The sequence below is a fragment of the Symsagittifera roscoffensis genome, chromosome 2, assembly GCF_963678635.1.
Source record: "Symsagittifera roscoffensis chromosome 2, txSymRosc1.1, whole genome shotgun sequence".
NCBI classification, from domain to species: domain Eukaryota; kingdom Metazoa; phylum Xenacoelomorpha; order Acoela; family Convolutidae; genus Symsagittifera; species Symsagittifera roscoffensis.
Window position 1 is genome coordinate 42,240,210 of NC_087063.1, and position 26,775 is coordinate 42,266,984.

General features: G+C 29.2%; 2 protein-coding genes across 3 annotated transcripts in view; one reads left to right on the forward strand and one right to left on the reverse strand.

Moving 5' to 3' along the window:
• Positions 1 to 4,355, reverse strand: part of LOC134839180 (uncharacterized) — a 94,720-nt gene extending 90,365 nt beyond the window's left edge. Inside the window, exon 1 of the mRNA XM_063854643.1 lies at positions 4,332 to 4,355. Within this exon, the coding sequence (XP_063710713.1) occupies positions 4,332 to 4,343 (12 nt within the window). The 5' untranslated portion in view covers positions 4,344 to 4,355. The remainder of the gene's footprint in view (positions 1 to 4,331) is intronic.
• The window catches only part of LOC134839181 (branched-chain alpha-ketoacid dehydrogenase kinase-like), a 557,313-nt gene that overhangs the window by 198,416 nt on the left and 332,122 nt on the right, over positions 1 to 26,775 (forward strand). The gene's annotated exons all lie outside the window — the stretch shown is intronic.

Below are 26,775 nucleotides of genomic sequence, written 5' to 3' on the forward strand. Positions count from 1 at the left end.
GTTGTGAGTGCAGTTACTCTTAAATAATCTCTATTACAGAAATAGTGGAAATTGCTGCACTTGAATTTTTGTTTGAGATGTTGAAAAACAGTATATGAGACCATTCAGGGTCCCATACAAAATCTGTTTAGTTGCTAGTTTTGTTTCATCGTCCAAAGTTTCTGGTCGAAAATTTTTTTTGCTTGTGGGATTGAATCTAAATTGTGTTGGAAACAATCTATTATGAACCATGCTAGGCTTATTTGCAGATCAATTTTTTTTGTGATATTTCATTATCACTTAGTGTTTCACGAATTGAATCTAGAAATCATGTGAAATTATTTATTTCTCGTTTTACTATTGCGTGTGGAGATAAATAATATTGGTCATATGTTTCTAACATACAAACATAGCTATAAGTGATGTAAAAAAAAGATCGTTTAAGAAAACTGAATTTGCTCTTTGTGAATTTTGGTGTTGTATATTTTGATATAGTCTGTGAAAACCTTTGAGAAATCTAACTCTATATAATTTTTGTTTGTTTGGTGTGGTGGTTGATTTGATGATTGTGGTGGTAAAATTTCAGTGATGAACATACCGTATTGTGAAGTTAAAATACTAATGCCTGGTAAAAAAAATGTGATCGAGTACTTGTCTTTTGATTCGTATCTTAAGAAATTATTAATTACAGGGCTATGTCCTTCTTTGAACACATTTGCGATTAGATTATGGCAAAGTTGTACTCGTTCTCTAGCGCTGTTGCTTTTTGGGTGAATGACAAAGAAGAAAATAGAATCATCGTCAAACTTTTTATCAGATTAAAAAATTTTTTGTGCGGATTTATGGTAAAGGAATAATTTTCAATATGCCTTATTGGTTGATTCCAATTATAGAGTCCTACTGATTTGCGAATTTTTTATTCTGTGGTATGAACTTTTTATTCTGCGTTTACCTTTTCTAGATGATGCTGTTGTAGATTTTAAACCCAAAAAATTTTGTCGTCTATTGGTTCATTTTTAATGTCGATTAAATCTCGAAAAATTTGAATTTCTTGTTTTTTGAGTCAAATTAAAAAAAACTGCTTTTCGTGTTTAGGAAATTTTTCTTTAATGAATTGTTTTTGGTTTTAGATTATTGCCTTTTTCTTGCTTGTTTTTTTGACCTGATATATCCTATTTTTTGTTTATTTGGTATAAGTGTAATTACAAGATCATGTCTTTCGTTTTTAATTAAACAATTGTGAAGTACTATTGTTTGTTTGTTTCCTAGATTATCTCTTGACTTAAGTGTTAGAATGGTGGTTGCAAAATGCAGAGGTTAGATTTTTTTATTTCCTAAACTGTTAGTTCGTACAATCTTTGTGAGATTGTCTTAATCTTGGAGTATAGATTGTCGAATGTAGACGGGTTGGAGAGAGAGTGATATTATACTTTCTCGGTGATTAAGTTCTGTTTTAGGAGAATAACTTAATTTTACTTAGGGTTTTGATTTGTGATCGAGGGTTGACGAATAATAAATCAATCTACAGGGTACAATTATAAGTACATAACGATTACATCTTTAGATACTTTTTTTAATTCTTACTAATTTTAGATGTATCTGAGCCTTGGTAGATTAGGAGGAGGGGCTCAAGTGAAGGATTTGTAACCGAAGTTCTTCACAGTTTATTTTTAAAAACATGGTTATTTATTCAAAAATTTCTAATAGTCTTTGGTTGTTGGTAAAGGTTGGAAAGTGAATTGACGTTTGAGGTCGTTGGACAATTTTTGATAAGACGTGGGGAGAACAAAACTGTTCTAATTGATCCAAGGAAAGTCTTGATGATCAATTATTTTTGAAAGACTTAAATTTAGAATTAGGTTAAAAATTAAAGGTCCAAGGATAGCCTTGATGATCTGGTTCAAAAGAAATTTAGGTTGTTACAAAACAAGGATAGGCCTTGAACTTTTCTCAGGTTAAAGTTTAGAGAAAGGGTTGATTTAAAAATTAGAGATTCAATTGATTTATTTTCTGAGTGATTATGGCTATGGCTTAGACGAATAAACAAGGAAACTTGATTTGTGGAAGGATGAGACTGTGAGTCCTTTGGAAATTCGGAATTTTTTACAAATTTAATAAAACTAAGTTGAAAATGATTCACTAACTAACTTTTGTATTTTTTATTCAAATACTTGTTAAATTTACAAAAGTTTTAAAATTACTGCAGATTTGCTGAAATGAACAACATTCGTATCTTTTTATCAGTCGTTATGATGTTATACAAAATTGTTATACATAATTTACATCATTTATATGATTGGAAATGAATGTTACTGCTCCAAGTAATTTTGCATTCATGTTTGTGATTGAAAGTCTACTGCATAGAGAATTTTGCAGAGAAATAATCGTTGCAGCCTGCGTCGTTTCACAATATAGGAGCTCGGTCTGTTGCTCGGGTTTTGACCTGTTTTAAGCGGTATCTTTTGTTTGAAATGATTAGACTTATTGAGACGTAGAGATATATTCAATTAGTTGCAATACTATCCAACATTTTGTGGTGTGTTTTTGATCATATTTCTGTTTTGAATTTGCTAAATTTAAATTTGATGAGGTCTTGCTCGAGACTCTTGGTCGCACCAGATGAGTTTATGTCCGGGGTGGCTCACTCATAGAGTAATTTCAGATGAAGTACATTGTCTGTTCGTCACGGTGTCTTATTTTCGGCCGGATAGTTTATGGCAACTTCTTAGTCTAATACCAAGCTTAATCTTACTCTTATATCTCCTAGTCTCAATACTGGAGAAGAACGACTGTTTGATAAGTTATATGTATCATGTTCTGTTGCTGAAACTATGAATAGTTTCAGCTATACAATTGATATCAAGTGTTAGATATGAGTCATGATTGGTTAGTTAGAAATACTTTACAGAGATAGTTTTATCAATAATATAATTGGATATAATTACTAGTTCTAAACTGGTTCCAAAACCATAAGATAATAGACAGATTTGGGAACCATTTGTCTGAAGTGCTTTTTAAGGAGCGAAAAAATTAGGATTTCATGAAGAGTTTATGTAAAATATCGATTGATTTGGGTGAAATGGGCGTCGTAAAATATAAGAAAACAAAAAGAAATCAACTTTTTGCTCTAAGTCTGAGGAGACGCATAAATTGTCTGGTGTTTTTTTGTTCAAAATTTGTTTTTTTTTCTGAGGTTTTGAATCGCCGAGGATTTTGGGATATTTCACTAGACAGTAAATAGGTCAAGCGTCATAGAAGAAATTATTTTGAAATAAGTACTGAGAGTGTGTTCTTATGACTTTCAGAAGTTGTGGTAAATCTGTTTTGCTACATGTTTGGTATCAGACAAATAAAACAGGAGCTCAGTTGTCTGTCCAATATGAGGCGGAACCAAACTGCAATGACTTACAAAGAGCTCGATGACCACTTATTCGGTGACCGCAAGGATCAAAAACTGAAGATATCTGAATCACTGCAATCTACTGAACCACTAATCCTACTGCATAACTGACGTCTACGGAATGAAAGAAATCTACTGAAGAACTGAAACCGCAGTTCTGATTTATTTTAAATGTCTCATAAACCCAGAGTTTTTTTTCGAAAACTTTAATGAAGTATCAATCGAAGGACCTGCAGAAACACTTCCATAATTATTTCAAAATTCAAAAACTCGGCAACCCTGAATATGAAACTTTTACCACAAATACCAGAACAATAAATGAGTCATATGAAAACAAATTTGCAATTTTCAAACGCACATTTTTGATTTTTGAACAATAAATGACTCATATGAAAACAAATTCGCAATTTTCAAACGCACGTACTTGATTTTTAAATCAGCAAAAGTATAAACCAGCCGAAGTGTTATATAATAGTTATGCAACAATTCTGTAAAGGTTACGAAAGTTATGCAAATTTCATTCTTATGATATAATGTAATTTTTCGGCTGGTTTATACTTCGACTAGTTTATTACCTCCAATACCAAGTAGAAGTGGTATAAGTTTTTTCTGGTAACTTTTCCAGTACCAAGATTCCAGACAATTTACAAAAGATCTCGACAAAAATTTTAAACTTTCAAGTCAGGTAATCAACAAACTAGCAAAAATGAGACAATTTTTGGAAGGTTTCGTGCCATAAATATCAAAAAAGACCGCAAAAAATGTAAGAATAAGCAAAAAAAAGAATGAGGCTACGTTCGTCGGCCCAGATTTTATACCAAATTATTGACTAACCTGAAATGTAGACGCGAGTTCCATTGAAAAATTAAATCAATTTCTGGTATTCTGAAAAAAAATAGTTCAAAAGATGAGAACTACTTGAGAAGAAAGACAAAATCAAAATTCAACCTACCTTTTTCAACATCTAAAAATGGAGTGGCGGGGAAAAAGAGGAAACGATTTTTTTCGATCGAAAAAGAATGGTACTAGAACTAAATAATACAAAAAGTTCAATCATTTAAATTTCAATATTTTTTGAACTCTGAAGTAAACACAAAGCAAAAGCAAATCGAACTAATCGAAAGCAGTTCACATAGTACTAGTTGTTTAAAGAACTTTAAAGTTGCATAACTTGGCGTTTAAAGATTGCTATTGGCGGTTTGGGGGAGGGGTGAGAGGTAAAAGCTCAAACTATGAATAAGAAATGGCTCCACCAAAATGCGATAAGTTAGTGTTTCAATTCGGCAAGGGCAAACGAACGTCTTGGAATAAACAAGTTTGTTTCTTCTTAGAACCTGTGATTTGTCAAAAGTTGTGATTTCTGATCACAAATCACAGAAACTTTCAGTCAAATTTATCCAACCGTCTGCAATATTACCAGTTTCCAAAAGCTTTTTGAGTTTCTGCTGGTTTTGTGAGATTTTATCACTTTGCTAAGGTAAACAATTAATTTCAAATATCAGACCAAGAAAGAATTTATAAAGTTAAAAGGTGAAGTTCTAAATTTTTCTATTTGCAGAAATTATGAAAGTCATTTGGTAAAAAAAAACACTTTCGAATTTTCGACTAGATTGATTCCCAATGACATCTGTGTCCACGGAAACATAATTCCAATTAAAAATTTCAGACCGAAGTTGGATTTAGAATCGGCAATTGTTTGACTACATGTCATAGAAAGAAAAGAAAAAGACAATAACTGATAGGGTGAAAAGGATAATAAGAAACACAGATGCGGAAATCGTTCTCAGATTTGTCTCAATTAACTTTTGAAAATGTAAAATTGAAGACACGCCAAGGAACTCAGTTACTCCTTGGGCAATTTTACTATCTCACTCCACTCTGCATTCCTTCCCCAACCAGAAATTCTTTGGTAGTTATTTTGATATAATCGGTTCTGTCATATCAGACTGACAAAATTTTGAATATTTTTTCGAATAATTAAGGTTTTCAAACATATTTTCGATCAATAACAATAACAATTTGGCCCCAAAAATTGCGCTGAGAAATTTCACAACTTTAGGGAACTTTCAAGTTCGACAAAAACTTCTTTTTTAAGTATTAAAAACAATTCAACCTCAAATTTTTTTTACCACTGCTATAATTTCAGGAAAAGTACCTAATTTCGGTTGCGATAATTATATTGGACTCAGTTGTAAAAAAAATGAAAATTAGACCACATAATGCTCGAAAATGAAAAGCTTTTTCAATTGCCGGCCGCAAACTGAAATAAAAAACTACAGGAATTGACCTTGCAATAAAAGCTACTTCATCTTTCTCCGATATGCTAATCCAATTACCCCTTTTCTGCAATTACTTTTTGGTTCATTAAATTCGTCATCATCAATTATAGCCGAGCAGATGGTTCTCTGTATACGTCCTTAGTTAAATCCAATCCAACATCTTGAAACAACAGGAATAGTTTTTCGCACTATGCAAAGAGGAAATTAATTTGAATTCAATGTCATGGATAACATAGAATTTGCATAAAATTTTTTAACAGTTAAGAGATCATAACCTTGATATAAGCTAAGTTAAATTCAATGTCATGGATAACAGCATTTTGACGAAAACAAAATATCCGCTGTTACGAAGCTAAAAGATCAGCCTTTAAAAAAACGGTTACATTGCGGTACACGTGTTTTTATTCGCAAAAACGCCGCAAAACATAAAAAAGCTTTATAACAATTCAAAACTTTGAAATTTAAACTACTCCTAGCTTTGAGTTAAAAATTTTGAACATGAAAAAACTTCCAAATCTCTTGAACGAAATGTCACGAGGTAAACCGGATATCCCGAGCTTCGACTTAGACGAGCAGATGTGTTTAATATCAACAATTTATCTAGGAGTCTCAATTTTGTATTGCTGCTTGTTGATTTTGTCGAAAGAGAAAGATAGAATACATTCGGAAAATGTTCAAAAAGGGAGCGGCGGTAGTCAGTTCAAAAGTCGAACAGGGTAAAGCTGAATTACCCCCCCCCCACAGAAAAATTGTCAAAAAAATTGCATGCAAATCTGAAGCAGGGGTGCTACAGCAGTTCTCCTTGTTGAGCTGAATAGCTCGTATATTGGTTTTGCCCTTGAAGAATATAACGCCTAAACTAAAAATTCGTGCACGATTTACTTCGACACACAAGATAAGAGATACAAATTTCCGTCGTTGACAATAAATTTTTGTCCTTCAAATTCGTAATATTGGGAAAAAACTAATCCTACTCCATAGAGTAAAAAACTCCATAGAGTAAAAAAGTTTGAGTAAAATTAAACACTTTTTTTAAGTTTATTTGTTAGCAAGAACTTTGTTTTACTATCGAACTATCAGATAAACATATTAATAGTTTTTTATCGTATTCCGGATCCTAAGGGGGTTCCTTCCTATGGGGGGAGGGGTGGTCCTCACGTTAGGTAAAATCCTTGGAAAGGGGTCCATAACTTTTTGGAGGACCCTCATTCTAGGATTTTTTAAACGAAGAATAATTTCTGAACAAAATGCAGAAGACCCCCTATTAAGGATCTTGCTAAGCATAGCTTAATATCAAGGGACATGATACGAAATTATTTCTAGTTCCAATTGTTGGAGTCGTAACTATTGGTTCTGGTTAATCATCTGAATCAAATTAATTGTTATATTCGTTTCGGGCAAATTAACTTTCGACCTAGATGAAATTTGTTACAGGAAATTGACTTTTAAGGGGAATGGTCTCTTATGGTATATAATAGAAATTTTCCGGAGATTTTGGCAGCGCAGCTTAACTGTTGGCAGCAGTAGGCTAATTCCCCAACTTGTGCTATATTTTTTGGTGAAAATGCAGTAAAATGAAATCATTTTTTAAAAGGCGGCTGTCATTTCTGGGCAAGTTCTAGCAGAAGATAAAATTATCAAATTTTGAAATGAAAAAATGAATTTAGAGGAAACTTGGTGTACTGGAGAGATTGATAAATAACCTATACAATTTAGAGGGTTTTGAACCATACAAAAATACGATCTCCGAACCGGGGAGGAACAGTATGCCGTGTTTCTCGAGAGTGGAATGGAAATTTCAATGGGGAACAGACGAGTTGAAAAAAGCAAAGGGGAAAGGAATATGAAAAAACACAACGAGCTTTTTGCAAAAACTTGGTGCATTTTTTGCAAAACAAAAGTGTTTCTGTCAACTGCACACCTTCTTATGTCTACAAACCATCGATCTCAAATAAATTTGATTCTCCCCCCTGTCATAATAATAATTGGAGTTTTGAGACCTATCAGCTACTTCTCAGCAGTACCTTTTTAGTTTTTGGAGTTGAGAACGGTTTCATGGTTTGAATAACGTTCATTTGAGCCGCTCAGTAGTTCCAAGAACACTTTTTGGCTTTCTTACTTGTCTCTTTATCATTTTTTAACGATTTTTTTGATTTACTTATTTTTTGTTTTAACCTTATTTTTTGTTTACCTACTATCTCACTTAGTTTACTTACTCTACCTAAATTTTTTAACTTTAACTTTTTTATTTACTTTTCATTCAACCTCGTTCCATTTGCGTTTTTTTTTTCAACTCAATTGATTACTTTCTTGCTTTAATTTACTTTATTTTATGTAATTCTACTTATTTTGATTTAATTTACTTAATTAATTTTTACTTTACTTAAATTAAATATACCTAGGTTCATACCTACTTAATATTTAACTTACAATCATACTCTTTACTTACATACTAATATACAAACATTTTACATACATACATACAGATAAAAACAACATGCATACATTACTTTACTTTGCCTAACATCATTTCTTTCACTTAATTCACTTGTTTTTCTTCATCACTCAACTTGTAAGGAATTTAGACGGACAAAACAACAGGCATAGGTCACTTTGATTTGCCTAATTTACTTTTTTACATGATTCACTTTTTTTTTATTACTGACTCAAATTTAATCTACGCCACCTAAATTAACTTTACTTTGATTTCTTTTACTGGTTTTTGTGTTACTTATTTTTTGCTTTACTTTACTTTGCCTTACTTCATGTTACTTTCGTTTACTTTAAGAACTCATTTTTCTTCCTTGCTTACTTTTTTACTTATTTACTTACTTACTTACCTACTTACTTACTTACTTACTGACTTACTTGTTACTTACTTATTTACTTACTTACTTACTTACTTACTTACTTACTTACTTACTTACTTACTTACTTAATTACTTACTTGCTTTCTTACTTAGTTACGAATTACTTACTTGCTTAGTTACTTGCTTACTAATTACTTACTTACTTACATACTTACCAACTTATTTACTCACATTCTTACTCACTTACTCACTTACTTACTCAATTACTTACTTACTTTCTTTTTTTTTCACTCACTACCTCACTTTTTTGCTTCGTGACTGACTTACTGAAATGCTAACTTCCTACTTTCCTTAAATAATTACTTACCTACTTTTTTACTTACTTTCTTACTTCCATACAGATCGTCTTACTTAGTTACAAATCTAGTTCCTTAACACTTTTTTTATTAACCTTCTTACTTTTCTACTTACCATCCTACTTTTACTTAATGACTTACTTGCTTACTGACTTCCTTACTTACTCCATACTTACTTACATTTTGTTTACATTCATAGGTACATTTATGCCCATTTAATTTTTAATATGATATATATTTTCTTTTTTTGTTCAATTTTCTTTGTTTTAACTTATTTTACCTTACCTTCAATTTATTTTACCAGCACTTCATTTGCGTACTCAACCTTTTTTTTCGTTTACTCACTTACTTACTTAACTACTTACTCACTTACTTACTTAACTAAATACTCACTCACTTACCTACTAATTTTACTATTTACTTATTACTTACGTACTAACCTACTTGAATACTTACTCACTTAATTTTTTACCTACTCAATTAAACACTACTCACTCTCTTACTGACCACTTTAGCTACTTACTTACTCACTTACTTACTTACTTACTTATTTATTTACTTACTTTCTTTCTTTCTTACCTAAATTAAATACTTACTTTTTGACTTACTTACTTACTTTCACTTTCTACCTTGTTACTTAGTTACTTACCTGTTTTACTTCATTTTACAAAAATAATTAAGTCTAAGGCTAATTTAATAATTCTATTCTTTTTGCTGACCGAATGTTTTTTACTGAAATTCTTTACTTTACTTCACTTAAGCTTACTGCCTTTACTTTGTTTTACTTGTATACTTCCCTAACTATACTTCTATTTCTTTTCTTTACTTTACTTCGCTTTAATCAAAAAAACTTACTTAATTCACTTTACCTTACTTTTATTTTTTTAAATCTTCACTTTAACTTTTTAGACATTTATTTATTTTAATTTAGTTTAGTTTACTAAACTTACGTAACATAACTTCATTCTAATTTAGCTGAGATTACTTTAATCTTTTTTCAATTACTTCCTTACTTACTTTTCTTTTTAATTTTCTGGAATTGACTGTATTTAAAGCTTGGTTCCTTTACCTTTTTACATTTACATACTCTTTTTTCTACTTAATTTAACTTAATTTCATTTTAACTTATAAACCTATACCTAAATACTTACGTGCTAAATTATTCAAATCTTAGCACGTAGGTCTCTATATCAGTACCTATATCAGTACCTATATCAGAAAGTATCTATTTAGTACCTAGGTACTGATATAGATACTTTCTTACATATTTGCTTACATACCGATATAAATCTACACACAAACGTTTTCAATTTTCTAAATACACAATCCCATTGAACGATTAACTGGCGAAAGTGTTAATGTTTACAGTACCAAAAGATAATTCAATTCCTGTAAAGTACCTGAATCCAAAGTAGGGTAGTAATGATAGATAGTTTGAAATATCAAAAACTCAGTCAATTTTGTTTATGAGTAGCCAAACCTATGTGTAGTGACACCTTTATTTAAATAGAAAAAATTTGGAACTTTGAATGGTGGGTTTTTTGGAAAGATGTACGTAGGGACAGCTAAATCTACCAACAGATCGATGACTGTATGATTGGACGGACCAATGATTGGCTGGTTGGATCAAAACCTGATTGGATGAATGGATTGCTGAAGGGATGAACAGTTGAATGGACAGTTAGATGAATAAATGGCTAGACAGCCGGATGGGGGGATTGGTCAGACTGGCGGATGGCTGGTTGGTTAGATGGATAATGACTACACATACGCATGGACAATTGTGAATGGAGGATGGCTTGAGGGATGACTGATTTTATGATGGATGGATGGACTTATGATGCGTGAATGGCTTGATAAATGGATGGCTTGATGAATGGATGGCTTGATGCATGGATTGTTTGATGGACGTAGGGTTAGCCAGATAAATAAATGAATCGAAAGTTGGATGGATGGCTGGATATTTTGGAATGATCGAAGATTGATAGAAAAATGGTTAAAATGATGTTTGGACGGATATTTTGCTGGATGATGCACAGATAGATTGCTGGTTGGCTCGTTGGTTGGGCAATTGATTAACTGGCTGATTCGTTGGATGGATGGACGGCAGATTAGATGAACGCTTGGCTTAATAGCATGATAAATGACTGAATGAATAGTTGGATTGAAGGACGGATAAACAGCCGGGTGAACCGACAGCATGGAGTTATGGCTAGATGGATGTTTGGATGAATAACTGTATGACAAGTGTTCGAAAATTTCATGTGGTAATTTTGCTTGTTAGACAATGAATATTTGGGTTGCTTCATTTATATGCTTTAAACATTTTTTTGCCATATTTGAGCTATCTTTTACAAAATAAAAATTTGTTTGCATCGTATGTTTAGTTGTATCGTATACAGCAATGCCTAAAGAGAGCAGGGCAGCATATAATAAGTTAGTACAAAAATTATCCGTTCAGCAAACATTTCATCGGTCTAGATATCCAGCCAGACGTCCAGCCACCAATCGCATTTCTCGTCCACAGATCCAGGCATTCAGAGTTTCAATATTTTTTTCTTTTGAAATAAAAGTTTCACTACACATAGATATGGCTTTTTCTAAACAAAATTGGCTGACTTCCTGAGTTTTCAAATTATCTATTATTACTACCGTACTTTGGATTCAGGTACTTTACAGGAATTGAATTTTTTTTGTTGCTGTAAAGATTAACACTTTCACCAGCTAATCGTTCAACGTTCAATGGGATTGTGTAAAAGAATTGAAAAAGTATGTGTGTAGATTTTTTTGTCTAGGTATAAAGAAAGTATGTAAGAAAGTGTCTAAATGAGTATCTATGTAAGTTAATTATTGACTTAACAGGTATGTAAGTAGGTATAAGTGTATACATTAAAGTGAAGTTAAGTTAAATTAGGTAGGAGAAACAACGAAAAATGATTTAAAGTAAGATTAGGTAGGTAAATTGGAGTATGTAAATGTGAAAAGATAAAGGAACGAAAATTAAGTACGGTCAATTACAGAAGTTACAAAAACAAAATTAAGTCAGGAAGTAATTGGAGAAAGGTTAAAGTAATCTCAACTAAATGAGATTGAAGTAATGTTAAGTAAGTTAAGTAAACTCAACTACAAAAGAAACAATTGGAAAGAAACTAAAGGGAAAAAAAAGAAAAAATAAAAGTAAAGTTAAGTATTTCAAGTAAGTTTCTTTAGAGTTTAGGTAAATACAGTAAAATAAAGTTAATTAAAGTAAATTAGAATAGAGTAAAGCAAAGTAAAGTAAAGTAAAGAAAAGCTACAAAAATGTAATTTGATAATTATAAATGTAAAACAAAAGTAAAGGAAGTAACTTTAAGTGTACTAAAGTAAAGAAGCTGGGTAAAAAAACGATTAAGTAAGTTAATAGAAAATAAAGTTTTGAAAAAAGCCCAAACTTAATTTACGTAAATAAGGAATAAAGTTAAAAAAGTTGATTAAATTTAAATTAGGTAAAGTGAAGTAAAACCGATAAGTAATTAAGTAACAAGGTAGAAAGTAACAACTAAGTAGGAAAGAAAGAAAGTAAGTAAGTAAGTCAGTAAAGTGGTCAGTAAGTAAGTCAGTAGTTGAGTAACTGAGTAGGCGAAAAAGGAAGTTAGTAAGTAAGTAAACGAAAAAATAAGTGAGTAACTAAGTAAGCAAGTAAGTAAGTAAGTAAGTAAGGAAGTGAGTAAGTAAGTAAGCAGGAGGTAAGTAAGTGAGTAAATGAAAATAAAGAAAAAAAAGGTAAATAAAGTATACCAAAACGAAGTGCTGGTCAAAAAAGTAAGAAAAAGTAAACTTAAATTAAAATGAAGAAAAGTAAACAAAAAAGAAAATAAATAAGATTTAAAAAAAGTGAGTTGGGCATAAATGTACGTATGTATCTCAGAAAAAAGTAAGTAAGTATTGGAGTAAGTAAGCAAGTCAGTAAGCAAGTAAGTCAATAAGTAAAAAGTAAGAAAGTAATTTAAAAAGTAAGTAGGTAAATAGAAAAGGAGGTAGGTTGGTAGATATGTAGGTGAGTCAGTCAGTCAGTAATTAAAAAAGTAGGTAAGTAGGTAATTAGGAAAAAAAGTAAGCATTTGAGTAAGTAAATAAGTGAGTAAGTAATTAGGTAAGTAAATGACCTAACAAAAATAAAAGAAAAAAGCAATTTAAAGTAAACAAAAAAGAAATGCTGGTAAAATAAAGTAAAGGTAAGGTAAATTAAATTGAAACAAAGAAAAATAAACAGAAAAGAAAGTATATAAGATATAAAAAAATAAAATGGGCTTAAACGTACGTATAAATAAAAGAAAAGTGGAAGTAGGTATGGGAGTAAGTAAGGAAGTCAGTAAGCAAGTAAGTCAATAAGTAAAAATTAAGATAGTAAGTAACAAAGTAATTAGGTAAATAAAAAGGAGATAGGTAAGTAGATATGTAATTAAGTAAGACAATCAGTAAGTATGTAATAAAGTATGAAAGTAATTTTATTGTAAAGAAAGGAGTAAGCATTTCAATAAGTAAGTCAGTAAGCAAGTAAGTGAAGATGTGAGTAAGAAGTAAGTAAGTAAGTAAGTAAGTAAGTAAGTAAATAAGTAAGTGAGTAAGAACTAAGTAAGTAAGTAAGTAAGTAAGTAAGTAAGTAAGTAAGTAAGTAAGTAAGTAAGTAAGTAAGTAAGTAAGTAAGTAAGTAAGTAAGTAAGTAAGTAAGTAAGTAAGTAAGTAATTAAGTAAGTAAGTAAGTAAGTAAGTAAGTAAGTAAGTAAGTAAGTAAGTAAGTAAGTAAGTAAGTAAGTAAGTAAGTAAGTAAGTAAGTAAGTAAGTAAGTAAGTAAGTAAGTAAGTAAGTAAGTAAGTAAGTAAGTAAGTAAGTAAGTAAGTAAGTAAGTAAGTAAGTAAGTAAGTAAGTAAGTAAGTAAGTAAGTAAGTAAGTAAGTAAGTAAGTAAGTAAGTAAGTAAGTAAGTAAGTAAGTAAGTAAGTAGGTAAGTAAGTAAGTAAGTAAGTAAGTAAGTAAGTAAGTAAGTAAGTAAGTAAGTAAGTAAGTTAGTAAGTAAGTAAGTAAGTAAGTAAGTAAGTAAGTAAGTAAGTAAGTAAGTAAGTAAGTAAGTAAGTAAGTAAGTAAGTAAGTAAGTAAGTAAGTAAGTAAGTAAGTAAGTAAGTAAGTAAGTAAGTAAGTAAGTAAGTAAGTAAGTAAGTAAGTAAGTAAGTAAGTAAGTAAGTAAGTAAGTAAGTAAGTAAGTAAGTAAGTAAGTAAGTAAGTAAGTAAAAAAGTAAAGAGTAAGTAAGAAAGTAAGTACGAAAGTAAGTAAGTAAGTAAGTAAGTAAGTAAGTAAGTAAGTAAGTAAGTAAGTAAGTAAGTAAGTAAGTAAGTTAGTAAGTAAGTAAGTAAGTAAGTAAGTAAGTAAGTAAGTAAGTAAGTAAGTAAGTAAGTAAGTAAGTAAGTAAGTAAGTAAGTAAGTAAGTAAGTAAGTAAGTAAGTAAGTAAGTAAGTAAGTAAGTAAGTAAGTAAGTAAGTAAGTAAGTAAGTAAGTAAGTAAGTAAGTAAGTAAGTAAGTAAGTAAGTAAGTAAGTAAGTAAGTAAGTAAGTAAGTAAAAAAGTAAAGAGTAAGTAAGAAAGTAAGTACGAAAGTAAGTAAGTAAGTAAGTAAGTAAGTAAGTAAGTAAGTAGGTAAGTAAGTAAGGAAGTAAGCAAGAAAGTAAGTAAGTAAGTAAGTAAATAAGTAAGTAAGTAAGTAAGTAAAAAGGTAAGTAAGTCAGTAAATTGAGTTTTTAAAGTAAACGAAAGTAAAATGAAGTAAGTCAAAGTAAAATAAAGTAGAAAAAAGTAACACAAACTCCAGTAAAAAAATCAAAACAAAGATAACTAAGTGGTATAGAGTAAAATTGAGTCATGTTAGAAAAACAAATTCAATTAAGTAGAAAAAGTAAAGATAGGCAAAGTAAAGTAATGTATGCTGGTTGTTTTGTCTGTCTGAACGTATTTAAGTGTATGTATGATTTTATGTATGTGTGAAAAATGTTTATATGTTAGTATGTAAGTAATGAGTAAGATTGTAAGTAAGCTATTAATTGAGTATGAAATTAGGTATATTTAAAACACGTAATGTAAAGTAATTTAAATAAGTTGAAATAAATTAAGTAGAAAACATCAAGTAAATTAAAGCAAGAAAGTAATAGGTAAGTCGAAAAAAATATCAAAAAGTGAAAAGAGGTTTAATCAAAAGTGGTAGGAAAAGACTCTTAAAAAGGTGAAAAAAAATAAAAAAGAAAAATGAAAAAAAAGTTAGAAGTTAGGTAAAGTAAATGAACTAAGAGAGAAAGTAAAGGAAAAAAAGAATAAGTAAAAGATAAGTGAGACAGAAATTATGTGAGTAAATAAATCAGTTATTAAACGGTAAATAAGCAAATAAGAAAGGCAGCAAATAATTTTTGAATTACTGAGCGGCTCAAATGAACGCTATCCAAATTTTGAAACCGTTCTCAAGGCCATTAACTGACAAGAGACTGCTGAAAAGTTGCTGATAGGTCTCAAAACTCATAATATTTGTCTGGCAGGGGGGAGAAATAAATTTATTCGAGATCGATGGTTTGTAGAGATATTGTGGTGTGCACATGACAGAGTTTAAGACTGCCAGAGTTCAAAAGGTAACTGCATAACATTCTGCAGCTAAAATACTCAATGATAGATTTTTTTCAAGTTAATGAGAAAACAGAAAACTATTCCGCTCAAATGTCCTAGAAATCTGTTGTTATAGTCCGGGGGCTACATATAACAGTAAGTTGGACACTTCTGATAAGTTCAAATTTTAATCCGGCTGCATCGTGCAAAAAAGCGTGCAATCAAAAAAACTTGGAGTCCTTCAATTATTTTTCGAAGAAACTTTTTTGATACCAACTAAGCCGCTATAGGGTCTCAACCTAGTTAAAACGTCGTAAATAAGGTTGGTTATTAGATTTAACAAAAATTGTACAACAGCTACAAAATTTTTTTTTGGTTAGAACTGTCATTCTAAACTTGTTTTAGGGACGACATTAGTTGAATTATTTCTATATCAAATGGGGTTACTAGGTTTTTTCCAATTTCGTTGTTTTTTTTTCAATCCCTCTCCAACCTGCTTAGTATCAGCCATTGAAGATAAAAGATACAAAGCAGATATTTTTAGACTTCTCTTGTTTCCGGCGTTAAATAACCAAATGAACCGACGAAAACACTTTTGTTTTGCAAAATATTTAAGATTTTGCAAAAAGCTTGGTGCATTCTTTCTTATTCTTTTCCCCTTTTCCTTTTTCCACTCGTCCTTTCCCCGTTGAAACTTCCATTCCCCTCCCGAGAACCACGGCATAGTGTTCCTCCCCGGCTCGGAGCTTTTAAGCTATTTGTATGGTTGAAAACCCTCTAAATTGTACAAGTTATTTATCAATTTCTTCAGTACACCTAGTTTCTTCTAAAGTCGTTTTTTTTTTCGTTTTAAAATTTGACAAATTTATCATAACTTGACCAGAAACGACCGCCGCCTTTAGAGAGTGATTTCAATTTACTGCCTTTTCACCATAAAACATAACACAAGTTGGGGAATAGTTTACTGCTGCCAACAGTTAAGCTGCGCTTCCAAAATCTCCGGCAAATTTTTATTATATACCATTAAAGACAATTCCCCTTAAAATTCAATTTCCAGTATCAAATTTCAACAAGGTCAAAAAATCATTTGCTCGAAACAAATGTAACAATTATCATGACTCAGATAATTAACCAGAGCCAATAGTTACGACCCAAAAAATTGAATGGAATTAGAAATAACTTTGTATCATGTCCCTTGATGTTAAGCTGAGCTTAAAAAGATCCTGAGTAGGGGAAGTTTTGCTTTTTGGTTGGAAAAGTTTTTTTCTTTTACAAAATCCTAGGATGAGGGTCCTCCAAAAAGTTAAGGACCTTTTTCCAAGGATTTTGCCTAACGTGAGGACCACCACACCCCCTCCCTTAGGAAGGACCTCCTTAGGATCCGGAACACAAAAAAATTTTACTAATGTGTTTATCTGATATTTCGATAGTAAAAAAAAGTTCTTGCTAACATGGAGTTGTAGAATTTATTTTTTTCCCACAATTACGAAATGAAAGACCAAAATTTCTGTCAATGACGGAGGTTTGTAACTCTTATCTTTTGTGTCGAAGTAAATCTTAGACCAATTTTAAGTTTAGACGTTTTATTCTTCAAGGTCAAAACCAATATACGAGCTATTCAGCTCTCCATGGAGAACTGCTATAGCAACCCTGCTTCAAATTTGCATGCAATTTTTTTGACAATTTTTTTGGGCTGGGTAATTCAGCTTCACCCTGTTCGACTTTTGAATTGACTACCGCCGCTCTCCTTTTGAATAATTTCTGAATTTTTTTCATCTTGCTCTTTCGACAAAATCAAATTAATTCATTAAAACTCCCGAATTTCAGCATTTAGATAGGGATTTTAATCAAACCATGTTGGGATTTTTGGGATTGATAAAGCGGCTTATATAAATTTAATAATCAAGCTTTCCTTAGTTCGTTGAAAATTGCTTAGTTTTTTTTTAGTTTGACAAATGCAAAATTTACTTCTTCGCGACTTGGTTGCAAGGGTATAATTTTCAAGATTTTAACTCGCTGCATTATTGATTTCCGCATGGCAAAAAAATTGTTAATGCAAATTTTTTTAAGTTTTTTTAAAATAAACCCGAAAGCGCAATTAGTTCTTACTTTTTAGAGCAAAATGCGTGCGCAAATTTGTAACAAGCAGCAATAAAAAAAAGTTACACTCCTAGTTAAATTGTTGATATTAAACACATCTGCTCGTCTAAGTCGAAGCTCGGGATATCCGCTTTACCTCGTGACATTTCGTTGAAGAGGTTTGGAAGTTTTTTCATGTTAAGTTTTTTCACGTATACAGAGAACCATCTGCTCGGCTATAATTGATGATGACGACTTTAATGAACCAAAAAGTAATTGCAGCAAAGGGTTAATTGGATTAGCATATCGGAGAAAGATGAAGTAGCTTTTATTGCAAGGTCAATTCCTGTAGTTTTTTATTTCAGTTTGCGGCCGGCAATTGAAAAAGCTTTTCATTTTCGAGCATTATGATTAGTGTAAAAACTGAGAGGATAGACCATTTTAGATGAAGTTTCTCGCTGCGCTCGAACCTCCATCTAAAATAGTCTATCCTCTTAGTTTTTACACTACTACATGAAAAGTAACAACAAAACCTATCAACAGAACAATTAAAAATTAATTAAAAACAAAATCTGTTTCATAATTTCTCTCAAATTCTCTAACCACTTTCAATTGATTATCATATTCTTCTACACTAAATTTCCTAACTCCATCATCATAAATTGTTTCTATATCATTTTTTAGTTCTTCAGATAATCATTTAAAAATACTATGTTTATTTTCAATAAGTCGCATCGCTATTTCTCTATCATTTCTTACATCTTCTAATTTTTCTCTTCAATTTGATTTAAAATTAAGTTATATAAATTATATTCAAATTCAATTACATCATATTCCTCAAATATGTCTATATCATTAGAAACCTCATGATTAAAACATTTTTCATTATTATTTTTTCTGATAAATTTAATAATTTCTCTGGTCATAGGTGATGTATTTTTTGATTTCAACCATTCCTGAATACAAAGTATTTCTTATATATCCATCATTACACCATAAAGGATATCTAATACCAACTTCATTCATTGGACAAATGTAACTCATTTAAATAAACATATTAAAATGAAAAATAATTTTAAACAAATTTTTTAAAATAAAAGATATGAAACCAGACTTCGAATGTATAATTGTAAAAAACTTTTTTGATAGAAAAATTAGAAGACATATTAATCAAATAACAAAGAAAATTATACAATTTCAAAACTCTATTTTAATAATTCATAATCGTATTTTCATCAAAAGAAACGTTATAAAATAGTCATCAATTAGGTCTTGAAAGCTAACCAGTTATTATTTTATTTAAATTCATACTCTGAAAGAAAATTTTCTGCTTTTTCTTATTGTTTTTTATATAATTCTTAATCAATTTTGGCACCCTTAGAAAGGTTTTCTTTTAGTAACTGGTCTGCAATTTCTCCAATTAAAAGCTTCAAACACTTCATCTTCATTTTCTAAATTAAAAGAAATAACAGTCTTGACATGTTCCATGTGATAATCATTTAATTCATTGATAGGTTTTAGCTGATGATTTAACCAATCATCATAAAACTTCCAACTACATCCTTAGTATTGAATTGTTTTAAATTCTTTATTTTGTTCTTGTCGTCTTAGTGATAATCTTATTCTGTTTTTTATATGTTGTGCATTTCTATAATTTCTCACTCTATGATAAATTTTTTCTATATTTTCCTTTGCATACAAACAAACAGTTTTTATAAAATTTTCTCGATTATTTTATTAGTAATTTTTTTGATATTCAATATTTTTTTCTATACTTTTACTTCTATAATTCTTACTATAATAGAATCTACAAATTTAACATTCATTTCTTAATCCATCCTTAGAATCTTTTCTTTTAAAAAAATTTTCTGTAAAACAAATGAAATCACATTTATTACAACGTTTTGTTGCAGCAAAATCAATAATTGCTCTACTCAAATGATTTCCCATTTACTATAACACTTCTTCTTTAAATGAATTATTGGAAGTATCCAAATTGAACGTTTTCATTGTTATTTAAAAAGTAACTTTTGCTATCGGCACTACTTGAATAATTTTTAATAATTTTACTCAAATATATCTCATGAAAATCAGTCTGAATTGATAAAATAGTATGCTTAATTGGATTTTCTACATCATAATTCATCAAACAACTATAATATTCTTCAAATGTAATTTTCTTACTTGCAACCTTAGAAACTCCTTTAATCTTTCTATGTGTTTCTTCATTCTCAATAAAAGAATAACTTTTGGATTTCAATGCTATAAATTTATCAATCCAAAGACCTTCTGGAGTCTCCACTTTAAGCCGACCTAGTACTTTTTCATTTTTTTTTCAATATAACTCTGGCCATTTTTTCAAGCTACTAAAATCAAAAAATCTTTTAAATTGTTAAGATCTTAAGTAATATCTTCAGTTTTTATACTCATTTTATCATAACTTGACCAGAAACGACCGCCGCCTTTAGAGAATGATTTCAATTTACTGCCTTTTCACCATAAAACATAACACAAGTTGGGTAATAGTTTACTGCTGCCAACAGTTAAGCTGCGCTTCAAAAATTTCCGGCACATTTTTATTATATACCATTAAAGACAATTCCCCTTAAAAGTCAATTTCCAGTATCAAATTTCAACTAGGTCAAAAAATCATTTGCCCGAAACAAATGTAACAATTATCATGACTCAGATAATTAACCAGAGCCAATAGTTACGACCCAAAAAAATGAATGGAATTAGAAATAACTTCGTATTATGTCCCTTGATGTTAAGCTAAGCTTAAAAAGATCCTGAGTAGGGGAAATTTTGCTTTTTGGTTGGAAAAGTTTTTTCTTTTACAAAATCCTAGGATGAGGGTCCTCCAAGAAGTTAATGACCTTTTTACAAGGATTTTGCCTAACGTGAGGACCACCACACCCCCCTCCCTTAGGAAGGACCTCCTTAGGATCCGGAACACAAAAAAATATTACTAATATGTTGATCTGATATTTCGATAGTAAAAAAAAGTTCTTGCTAACATGGAGTTGTAGAATTTATTTTTTTCCCACAATTACGAAATAAAAGACCAAAATTTCTGTCAATGACGGAGGTTTGTAACTCTTATCTTGTGTGTCGAAGTAAATCGTAGACCAATTTTAAGTTTAGATGTTTTATTTATCAAGGTCAAAACCAATATACGAGCTATTCAGCTCTCCATGGAGAACTGCTATAGCACCCCTGCTTCAAATTTGCATGCAATTTTTTTGACAATTTTTCTGGGCTGGGTAATTCAGCCTTACCCTGTTCGACTTTTGAATTGGCTACCGCCGCTCCCCTTTTGAATAATTTCTGAATTTATTTCATCTTGCTCTTTCGACAAAATTTTTCTATATTTTCCTTTGCATACAAACAAACAGTTTTCATAAAATTTTCTCGATTATTTTAATAGTAATTTTTTTGATATTCAATTATTTTTTCTATACTTTCACTTCTATAATTCTTACTATAATACAATCTACAAATTTTACCTTCATTTCTTAATCCATCCTTAGAATCTTTTCTTTTAAAACAATTTTCTGTAAAACAAATGAAATCACATTTATTACAACGTTTTGTTGCAGCAAAATCAATAATTGCTCTACTCAAATGATTTCCCATTTACTATAACACTTCTTCTTTAAATGAATTATTGGAAGTATCCAAATTGAACGTTTTCAATGTTATTTAAAAAGTAACTTTTGCTATCGGCACTACTTGAACAATTTTTAATAATTTTACTCAAATATATCTCATAAAAATCAGTCTGAATTGATAAAACAGTATGCTTAATTGGATTTTCTACATCATAATTCATCAAACAACTATAATATTCTTCAAATGTAATTTTCTTACTTGCAACCTTAGAAACTCCTTTAATCTTTCTATGTGTTTCTCCATTCTCAATAAAAGAATAACTTTTGGATTTCAATGCTATAAATTTATCAATCCAAAGACCTTCTGGAGTCTCCACTTTAAACCGACCTAGTACTTTTTCATTTTTTTTTCAATATAACTCTGGCCATTTTTTCAAGCTACTAAAATCAAAATAATCTTTTAAAATGTTAAGATCTTAAGTGATATCTTTAGTTTTTATACTCACAATTAGGGAATCTGTATCAACATAATGTAATTTCAATGATTCCTCACCAAAATAAGGTTGCAGCACATCATAATAAGTTTTATACATATGTAACTTACTCAACTCTAAAACAGTAAATCCTGTATATAATGGTTTATCAAACTTTACATTATTTTTTTTTAATGATAAACATCAAAGTTCTCAAAATTATCATTAATATTATTAAAATTAACTTTATTAAATTCTTTTATTTTATCAGAATAATCTTTACTGAAGATTTTAACATCTATTCTATTTCTAATATTTTCCAACCGTCTCACCATAAAATGCAATATTTAACAATTTAGAGTAATCTTTTTCAAAATCTGTAGTAGAAACAGCTCATATTTAGTATTTAAATAAATAAAAAAACTCAACAAAGGTTTCTGTTTAAAACTTATTAGATTAATAATTTTAGTTATTCTCATTCCCAATCTAACATAAAATTTTAATAATCTCTAATGACAAAGATAATCTTTCTTAACTAATTGATCACAAACTATTTTTTTATTCTTTCTACTAGCATTTACAGATTGCTGATATTCACTTAAATCTTCATCTTCAACAACTATTAACTGGAGCCAATGGAAATATTTGGTTATTTCTTTTATTTTTTTTACTATATTCCAAATCACATTCAACAAAATATCCTACATCAGCATCATCAGCAGTGTTTAATATTTCATTAAACTTATATTCTTGTTCAAATTTGATTTTAACAAAAGGTAGATATTCACTCATAGCCCAACCATATAAGTTATAAGCATCATTATTTAAAACTTTCTGTTCATCATTACTTTCAACATATCTATCTCCCATAACACTACTAACTCCACCTCTAACATTATTTTCTACTAATCTAATCAAAGTATCATCTTTCAAATAATGTAGTTCAACATCAGTATAGTTAAGGCCTCACAACCAAGTAAACCCTCTTAATGAATAACAAAATAATGGATTAATACCAAATTCTTTCAAACTGATTTCTATAAAGTTCTCAAATACATCTGTTAAAAAATCAATATCACTCTTTAAATATAAATCTGTTAGATCTCCAAATGTTTTTAAATTATATTTTTCAATAATATAAAATGTTCTATTTATGTCTTCTTTTGATAGTTTACTATCTTTCAATAGAGAAAAGAAATCATCTTCGTTTATGTTTTTTAATAATTTATTATCATAATCCTCTAAGTACTTAGGAAGATCATATGGATGAGCTAACTTTTTTGTTAACAATTAATCTTCAATAAACTTAAATTCTTTCAATCCAGAACTTGATTTATCTAAGCTTTCGCTGAAGAATCTACAAGAATCTGAAAATCTTAAACAACCAGCTTGAACTGAAATATATCTTTCATTTATTTGTGCTAAAACTTTAAACACAAGTTTTCTTTCCTGAGATTTTAGATATAAATATTAAAAGAATACATGTGAATCATAGTTAGAATAATTATGAAACATTACTGTTGAAAACTTTCTTTGATTTTCATCAGCAGCTAAGTTACAACTATTAAAATCCATTCATCTAAACTTTCCTGTATATAATCAAATTGTTTCAAGCACATCCAACAATGATTAGAGTCCATAACAGTTTTTTCATCCATTTTAATATTTGTTTGTCCATAAATATAACTAGCTTTATTTTCTAATTTCAATATTCCATTCACAAATCATTTATTATGTTCATTTCCTCTACATAGTTTTGAAAATGATTTAATTTAGTTTTCTTGATCGGAAATAAAACTAAATCCAACAGCAGAAGGTTTTTGTTCAATGTTTCTTTCTATAGTTCCTTTCTTTAAATCAATAACTTCATTGTATCATTCAAAATCTGCATAAACTCTAAAAGGAAAATTAATTTTATAATGAAATTTATTGAATCTTAAGTAGTCTTCATTAGGCAATCTCATAATAATAGCATCTGATTGACTACATATTTTTAAATGATTATCTAAAGATTGTTGTGTACTAAAACTAGATAAACATCTATGACACATAAGATTTTTATTTGTTTGTCTATTTTAAGCAAATGTATGTAACTTTTTTTTACTAATATATAATGACTATCCTAATAGCCAATATTTATAGTTTCATGAGTGGTATTTGCAACAAGACAATACATTGGATTGAGAATATTTTGATTATTACTATAAAATAAATTATAAACATTTATTTTTAAATTATTTATTTTTCTATTTTAGGAATATCGTTTAATTTTACAGGATAATCAATTCCAGTCATTTTTATTTCTGATTCATGTTTCCTATAATGAGTTACTCGTGTGACAGGATCTGGTGAAGGATGAAAATGTGCAACTAAACACCAAAACAAAAACTTATCATCTTCATTCTGAATATTTAAAATTGATTTATCATCAAAAGGTTATTTTTTATAAATTCCACCTGTAAGAGATTTAGTTCTATAAAATTTAACATTCATAGTTTTAATTCTTTCAAATATTAATCCAGAATCTTTATTTTCAAGATCTTCAATTTTAGCTTCTAACAATGTTTTAATATTTTCATTTAAATAAACATTTATTTGTTTTGTTTCAGTTGCTAAACAAACTAATCTTGTTTCATTATTATGTGAAAATATACATTTAAAGTTTAATTTTAAAAAATTTAATCATATTTTGATTTATAAGTTTTCTATAAATTAAAATTAATTCATTCATAAGTGGATTTGTATCTTTCATTGTTACATCATAAATATTTAAATTAATTTTTTCATAGCTTTCTGAATGACTTTTTATATCAATATCATAATATTTAATTTAAATTTTAAAGGGTATGAGCTTTTTTTTCTAATTCATAATTAATACTTTCATTTTTTAATTTCTCCAATGTTAATTCTTCTAATGATGAAATCTTTTCTACTTTAATATTATTTTTTGTTTTTTTAATTTTTTTTCCTGTAGCTTTTTCAAGATGTTTCTTACTTTTATTATTTCTAGCAAATGAATTAGTTAGAACATCGAAATCACAAACATCCCAAAATTTATTTTTTACATTTCTTAGTATTCTTTCACTAAAAAGATCTCCAATAAGATTTTCTTCTTGATTAAGATCATTCAATAATCTTATATTATTTCTAAGATTATTAATTTGTTCTCGATCACGAGTATTAATTTTTATTTTTTCTTCTTCCATTTGAATTCATTTAATAATGAAGTTATTCTTAAATTGATTTTTCAAATTAAAATATATTTAAGCAATTCATTTTTTTTTATTTTCAAGAAAAGAAAAAGAAGATTTCAATAATTCTGGCTCATAATTCTTTCCTAATATTTTCTCTCTTTGTTCATCTTCTATCAAATACTGTGGTGGTTCATAATAAACTATTTCATAAATTTTAAATAATTCATATCTCCAATTTGTTGAATTTCCTTTACTAAACATATGTCTTTCATCTGGAATTCTAACTCAATCATCAATTTTATATTTAGGAGGATTAAAATTTCTTTTATCATAAAATAATTTATGGAAATTTTATTCATTTTTCTTTTTTGAACCTTCTACTGGAGTCATTTTTATTTTACTATGTTTTGTATTATTATATTTTTCAACTGTAGATGAAAGAATAGAAAGCTAGTCAGTTTCACCTTCAACAAATACAGGAACTTTTAATAATTCTCTTAATGTTCTATTAAATTTTTCTACAAAAACTGCTTTCAACTCAATATAAGTATGATATAATTCAATATCAATTGATTTAAGAAAAGTAATTAAGTCATTATTAAAGAATTTTTTTCCCTGATCACACCAAACTCTTCTAGGTTTTCTTCCTGAAAATAGAATAGTTTTGAAAGCTTCTGTTACTGAAATTGAGGATTTAGTTTAATGGAATCGCCCAAGAATACTTACTAAAGTTATCAATACAAGTAAGAATAAACTTAAATCCTTTAGTTTATTTTGAAACTTTATCAACATCAATTAAATCTATTGACCGACACTCATTAATAAGTTTAGGTTTTAATTTTTCTCTTTTGATTTTTCTTTTCATTGGTGTATATAATTCTTTTGTTAATTCCATTTTGTTTATTAAATTCCCGACATTCTCATATAGAGTCCATTACCTTGAATATTACCAACACGTTTCATTCCTTTACCAGTTGCAAGAAACTTTCCTGCTTGAGCTCCAGCACTCATAATAGCAGCAGGATTCTTTGATCCAAGAGCTGCTCCCATACTAACTCCCATATTCAAAGCTTTCATTGGATCTTTAGCAAAATTATTTCCTATATAAGCTCCAGCTGGTTTAAGAGCTTTAATCCATACTTTCTTGAAAAATTAACCCAATTTTTCATCTCTAGCAATTTCGGCATTAGTACAATAAACTGACTTATTTCTCCGACACCTATTATATTGTCCTTCAATTTGCATCCTTCCATTTCCTGTAACATTTGGATAAGCTTTTAAAAAACCACTATAATGTTTACCACCAACACACACCAACTGTTATCTAGTTTACAACTCATTTAATAAATAAAAATACTTATATTTCAGAATAAAAAGGTAATGGAGATTCTATATTTTTGGAGAGGTAATGAAGATTCTATATTTTCATTAATTTTTTTAAAATTTATTGTTAGAAAAAATATTAATATTTATATTTATAACTTTTTGATTTCATTGAATTTTCAACTGCTTTCGATATTTCTTGTTGAAGATTATCAGGTACATTAAACATTTTGAAAAAATCATCAGGATTACGATCAGTCTTACTTTTTAGAGTTTTCTTATTATTTTAATAATATTCACATTTATTATATAGTTTTCTATATTCTTTTTCATCAATTTTCTTATCCATCATTGCTTCTTTGTGCAATTGTTCAAATTCAATTTTCATCATCTTAGCCAATAATTCAATTCTCGAATATCTCCTTCTTTTCTTGTTATAGAGATAATTAGTTAAAGTTAGTAAAACTCCAGCACAACTAACACTAGCACCAACAATAGGTACACCAACAATAACACCAACTTCAGTAGCAGATAGAGAAGAACCAACAGCAATGCTAGAAATAGCTCCAATTAATTCTCCAGCTAATAGAACATAATTACCTCTTTTAACATTTTTAATTTTCGTTTCATTTTTTTTATTACTTCAGCATCA